At 42.4% G+C, this 6,338-nt stretch overlaps 1 protein-coding gene across 1 annotated transcript in view; it reads left to right on the plus strand.

Moving 5' to 3' along the window:
* The window catches only part of LOC101847480 (ubiquitin carboxyl-terminal hydrolase 35), a gene marked incomplete in the record, with an annotated part of 68,001 nt that overhangs the window by 33,200 nt on the left and 28,463 nt on the right, over positions 1-6,338 (plus strand). Inside the window, 1 exon segment of the mRNA XM_013080863.2 lies at positions 3,279-3,429. Within this exon segment, the coding sequence (XP_012936317.1) occupies positions 3,279-3,429 (151 nt within the window).

Genomic DNA, 6,338 nt, shown 5'->3' on the forward strand with positions numbered 1-6,338 from the left:
CCTGAACCCCAGCCTTAACCTTCACTCCAGCCCTCTTCTATTTTACTCCTTGCCCATTCACCCTCATGATAAATTCCCTCTTCGCTTGCTCTGTCCTTTAACTTCAGTCTTGAGCTGCATCTTTTGAAACGCCTCTATTTATTCTCTCCTCAAGGGCTGGCCGATAAAATAGCGAGTGTTTGTATTTGCGAAAAGGAAAACCCGCTCTTACACACCGCAATAAGACGCTCGGATATTTTGATACAGCGTACTTGAAGGGGAACCGAGGAACAGCGACCGGGGGGGGGCTCTGGTGTGGTTTACTCCTTCTTTTCTATCAAACATCTATCGTCTTAATCTCTCATTCTTTTCTACGTTTGTTGCTCTCTTGTAACACCTCTAATCTTCGGCACTTATATGACCTTATTGTGTTGCAAGTGCCGTAAAACGCTTACTAAAACTAAAACTAGACATCTATCGGCCGTCCTTATCTCCGTTTTTATTTTCTTTGTGCGTACGTCACTATCTAGAAACGCCTGTAATCTTGCTGGCTCCTATTTAATCTATATTTTGCTATGCAAGTGCCCTGACACTTGCTGAAACGAAACCTACTCGGAACAGGGCGGGGTCCATGAGAGATTTAGCCTTCCCCCCCCAACTTGCCCCACTTTCTTTTCTCCGGTCCTGTTGGCTGAGAGGGAACGTGTTTGACGACTCCATCTTGTTGACACCAAAACGGGGATGGGGTAAACTACTACTAAAGAATAAAGAAGCGTAGATCTAGTAGTTCTCGCGTATTTGATGACTACTATAATTGTGGGTGAAGTTTGAACTGAGGTGACGATTTTCCAGATCCATCCGGAAATCCGGATTTCTAAGCTTGGATTTTTAAGGAATAAATTCCCCCTGCTTATACACCTTTTACGGATCAAATATCTAAATAGAGAGTTCAAAGGAAACATACCAAAATTTATTCGACATAGTCTAATAAAATTCAACATAGAAAGTTCAAACATCAAAATAGAGGGAACAAAATATGTAACACTACGAAGTTCAAATATCACAATAGCCCTTTCAAATTTAATAAGAATAGAGAGTTCAAATTCAACATTGTCAGTTCACATTCAACACTCATAATTTTACGTACAATAGGTTGTTCGTTGGTCTTGAGCGCCCCCACCCCCCCCCTCCACAAGCACAATCTCCCTCCCTCTATTTCTGTCTGTCTCTGCCTGTCTCGCTCTCTTTCCCACACTCTCTTTCTTTTCTCTCTCTCTCTCTCTCTCTCTCTCTCTCTCTCTCTTTTCTCTCTCTCTCTATCTCTCTCTGTCCCTCCCTCCTTATCTTTCTGTATCACTCTGTAGTTCTCTCTGTATCTATCTTCCACCCTCTCTCTCTCTCTCTCTCTCTCTCTCTCTCTCTCTCTCTCTCTCTCTCTCTCTCTCTCTCTCTCTCTCTCCCTCTCTTAAAATTTGTTCAAAGTAACCGCAACATTATTTCACCGAAAGTGTAATCTGGGTGGTTTTCAACTATCGAAAACCGCTCATCTTTCATTTCCGTGGTTACTTTCCCAAATCTTTTTTCCATAACGTCTTCTGTTTCGATCCCTCTGCGTCCGGTACTGTATGCTGTACTTCGGTTGATTTACAACTGTTTAAAGAGCATTATGTAATCTTCCCCTGGCATAATTTTTTAAGGCTCTTCGTATATCGGTATTCTCTGCATATCCACGAGACTGGCTCTTTTTATTTATTTGTTCATTTATTTTGTCAGGCATGTTGCTGTGTCTTTCAGGTAAGATCTGTAACATGAATTGATTGCTTCGAAGTGTTGAATCTAACAAAACGAGATGACGGACTCGGGAGTTGATGGTTACTTCATGTCCGCATAGTTTGTTGTATTGTTGAATTTGAAATTTTCTATGCTGCGTTTGAACTGAACAATAACGAATTTAGTTTCTCTAATATTTATATTTGAGTTCTCCTGTAATTACTTTTGAGCTGGCATTTGTTTACGTTTTCCATTGTGTTGAATTTGAACTCTCTATGTTGAATCAATTTGACAATTATGATATTTGAACTTTCATTGCTGCATTTGGGCACTCTATTTTGATATTTGATCGGGAAAAGGTGAACATTTATTTATATTTTAATCTTTTTTTTATCTATTGGCATAATACACGTAATGTAAAAAGCCGTCTTCTTCTTCCTAGCTTTTCCCGTAGTTGGACATCACTTCCCGGACCGTACTGCAATAAAACACTCTGTCTCTTGCTATTCTGCCTGCTTGGATTATACTATTTTAGTTCCAAGACAAGATCCTCTGCCCTGTTCCCATCTGTTAGGTCTCCCCTTCCCCCTTCGCCTCTTGGTATGTGTACCCAATGGCCTTTTGCGTCTTGACAGACGATTTAAGAGGATTATGCATGATAAAGCTTTGCCTGGGCGGTAGATTTAAAGGTAGTTCGTTGCCCGAGTACTATACTACTTACCTCCCTTCAGATATTGACTTCCTTGTTTCAAAGAAAGTCAGTACGTGCGAAATCAAGATAGTCGTAAGGTTGTGTAAGAAAGTCAATTCGTGCGGAATCAAGATAGTCGTAAATTTGTGTGATTTATCTCCGTTCAGTGCATCCTCTGCTCATCTGATATCGTTATCTCTACCGATGTGACCAGCCCATTTCCGTTTTTCTGTCGGAGTATTTAATTTGGGGGATATCTGCCACGCCTGTTTGCTCTCCATTGTGTGTGTGTGTGTGTTTGTGTGTTTGTGTGTGTGTTTGTGTATGTGTTTGTTTGTGTGTGTGGGGGGTGGGGGTGGGGGTGTGTGTGTGATTTGTGTGTATGTGTGATTTATTTTGATACAGCGCACTCGAAGTTGAACCGAGGAACTGTGGGTGGGCGTTGGCGGATTTCCTGTTATGGTTTATTCCTTCTTTTCTATCGGACGTCTGTACTACTATCGTCCTTGTCTCTCCTCTTTCTTTTCTTTGTATATTACTCTCTAGTAACGCCTCTAAATGATTTGTATGTGCAACGTGTCAACTAAATCTCTGGTTCTCTACACCCCCCCACCCCTCGCTCCCCAAGCGGGTGCTCTTTTGTGGTTTGCTCCTTCTTTCCTATCAAACATCTATCGTCCTTAACTCCCCTACTTCTTTTCCGTGTCTGTTTCTGTCTGTAAAACCTCTAATCTTCGACACTTATACGCCCTTTTTGTGTCACAAATGCTGTAAAACTCTTATTAAAACTACTCCCCTCTCCCCTCTCCCCTCTCCCCTCTCCCCTCTCCACCCACAGCAGGAACAGGAGAGCATGGACCGGATCCTGGAGGGACTGTTGGAGTCCCAGCAGCCCGAGCAGGTCAAGAGCGCCATCATCGCGCGCATCTGTGAGCAGGGGGCGCAACCCACACACCCGCCCGCCACCGTCAGGGGCGTCTTTCTGGTGAGTCAGTTGGCGTGGGTAGTATATTGTTTGTTTGTTTGTTTGTTGTTGTTGTTTTGTTCGTTTTTTTGTTGCTTTTTTTGGGGGGGGTGGGGGCTTTGATGTGGTATGCTCCTTTTCACGCATCAAACGTCTTGCCCAGTGGGTGGTTGGCGGGTGCTCTGGTGTGGTTTGCTTCTTCTTTCCTATTAAACACCTATCGTCCTTATCCCCCCTCCTTCTTTTTTATGTTTGTTGCTCTTTTATAACACCTCTAATCTTCTGGCGCCATATGACCTGATGCAGCCATGTGGGCATCCGAGGAAACGAGCAGGTAGATGCCCTGGCGAAGAAATCCCTTCTGTTGGGATCAACGACGAACACTCTCCCACAGACTGACTTTAAAAATAAAGTAAAAAAGTACAGCTCCAGTCTGTGGGAGAGCCACTGGAAAAAACAGACGGGTAACAAACTCCACAATATTAAACCCAAACTGAGACCGCGAAATCCTTTGGGCCTCTCCAGAAGAGAGGACGTCATTTTTACTCGATTACGCATGGGACACACGGCCCTAACACACAAATACCTCCTTCAGGGAGATGGGAAGCCGTTCTGTGTCGGATGCGACACAGATTTTACCATTAGACTCATTTTAACCGAATGTCTAGACTTCTTAGAGACCCTAAGGAAATACTTTAAAAGCACAAAATTACAATATATTTTTCCGTCGTTGTTCCCAACAGAAATTTAAATTTTATAAAGGCCATTGGAAAGTTATGAAACTGATTGTTCGAAAATTTTAAAGTGTTATTTAGAAAGTTGTTTTAAATTTAAATCTAAAGCCTATTTACACTCGATTTTTACCGTTTTAAAATTTGTTAAATAAAGATATTGACCAGTATCAAGCCGAGAAATGAACTGGAGAAAAAAACAACTTGTTTCGCGCGCTACTATAACCATGCAGTTGCGAGCGCCGTAAAAAACTCTACTAAAACTAAAACATCTTGCCCGTTGTGTGACTACTAGGATGAAACAGTATCACATCACCTCTTTACCGGCCCTGCACTTAACGACCTGCGTAGCACCTACCTACCTGCCTCTCAAGATTTCGGAAACACTTTATACATCGACAAAACCCAAACTGATAAAAACCTGTAAATTTGTTGCCATTATACCGACAGGCCGAAGGGCTAGGGCCGCTTGATCGGAAAAGTCAACTAAAGTATCAAATATTTTATTGTCCTTATTGTTATTTCGCTTTTGTGTTGTTGTCTGTGTGTGCGTTCGTTGGGTTTCTGGTTTACGTTTCCTTAGCAACGTGACCCTTTCTGCACGCCCTCTTAGCCGGTGGTTGGTGGCTGCATCTGATAGACCCTACTTCTGTATTACGTTCCTTCTGTCTGTCATACTTTTTTTCTACCATTTCATGGCCATTAATGTGTCGAGAGGATTCTCTTTACTCAAACAAACGAACGCTTTTGCAATGTGATAAGGCAATGACTGCACCCGCGGTGCTCATATTACCTTCGATGAGAATAGTGAAACACAATGATCTGATACGGCAAGGTTCAAGGGGTTGGGGAAATCCTTAACGCCGCTTGTGATTGTCAGTCGAAGCGTGGATGTGGTGAGAAAGGACGTAGAAAACCTTTGTGTGTTTCTATGTTTGTGTGGGTTCATTTGTCAGGTTAAAAACAAATTAAACTCGGCGTTCAAGAACTGAAGGCTATTCTTCACATGTAAGTTAAATGTGAAGAATAATTAATCTACCGTTCTTGATCTCTGATTGTAACAAATTTTGGGGGGATCTGACAAATGAACCCACACAATGACATCATAAAATTGACGATGAGGTAGTCTCGGCACTGTTCACAATATCACCCGGTCAAGCAAGCACATCGTCTCTGAAACAAAGATCTCAGTGCTACCGGACTCGTAATCGTGAGATTGCGGGTTCGGGGGTTCAAGCCTCATGCTCGGTCCGACGTTGTGTCCTTTGGAAGAAAGGCACTTTGCAGGAATATCCCACTAGGCTCGGTTCCTTCGGAGACAGAACTCGGAGGTCCCGCCTCTCAAATAACCTAACAGTGTTGATACCGGCGTTAATTTAAACCCATACCATTTCACCAAAGGTTTCAGTCGTCACAACACAGGAAATCCGACGCTGCTCGATGCACTAAGTGGTCGCAGAGGTCATTTTGCTCAGGACTCCATGTGTTCAACGCCGGGGCAGAAGTCGCTATCTCATAATCGCAAAGTTCTGTCTGCTCAGTATCTAGTTTGGAGAAATTTGACGTCAACATTTTTTATGTTGAGTTTCACAACATGTCGAGCTTTTTCGAATGCACTTCTTTGAATATCTTGATATCGACTCAAAATAATCTTACGATTTTGATAGAGCAGATAGAAAGAGCATTGGTTTTCTGATCTCATGGTCTTTGAAACTCAAAACGGCCAAAATGTCAGATACAACTTTGTAATTCTGAGGTAGCGAAATGTCGCAGCTACTGCGGGATGCAGAATCATTTATTGTTGATGTTGATGTTCAGAGCCACGTAAACCAAGACCAGGATAGCTTTCAAGAACATTTCACTAAATTGTGCACTGCATGTGAAAAACGTGGAATGAATACGTGCACTGCGAAGACAGAAGCAATGCAAATCTCTAGAAACCAAACCCCATTAGGTCTAAATATTCAAGTAAACAACACATAAGTGAAACAAGAACAAAAATTCAAATACATTGGAAGCTTGTTCACAGCAGACGGGATAATGGACAGAGAAACTGAAACAAGAGTACAAAAGGCAAATGCGGTCACATACTAACTAGCACTCACCCTCTGCCATCAAAATAGTTCTATGGAGACAAAGAACCCAACTTATTAGATCAATCTTTAAACCAACTCTCTGCCATCACTGTCAAACATGCGCTTCC

The sequence above is a fragment of the Aplysia californica genome, unplaced genomic scaffold (genome assembly GCF_000002075.1).
Source record: "Aplysia californica isolate F4 #8 unplaced genomic scaffold, AplCal3.0 scaffold00103, whole genome shotgun sequence".
Taxonomy (NCBI): Eukaryota; Metazoa; Mollusca; class Gastropoda; order Aplysiida; family Aplysiidae; genus Aplysia; species Aplysia californica.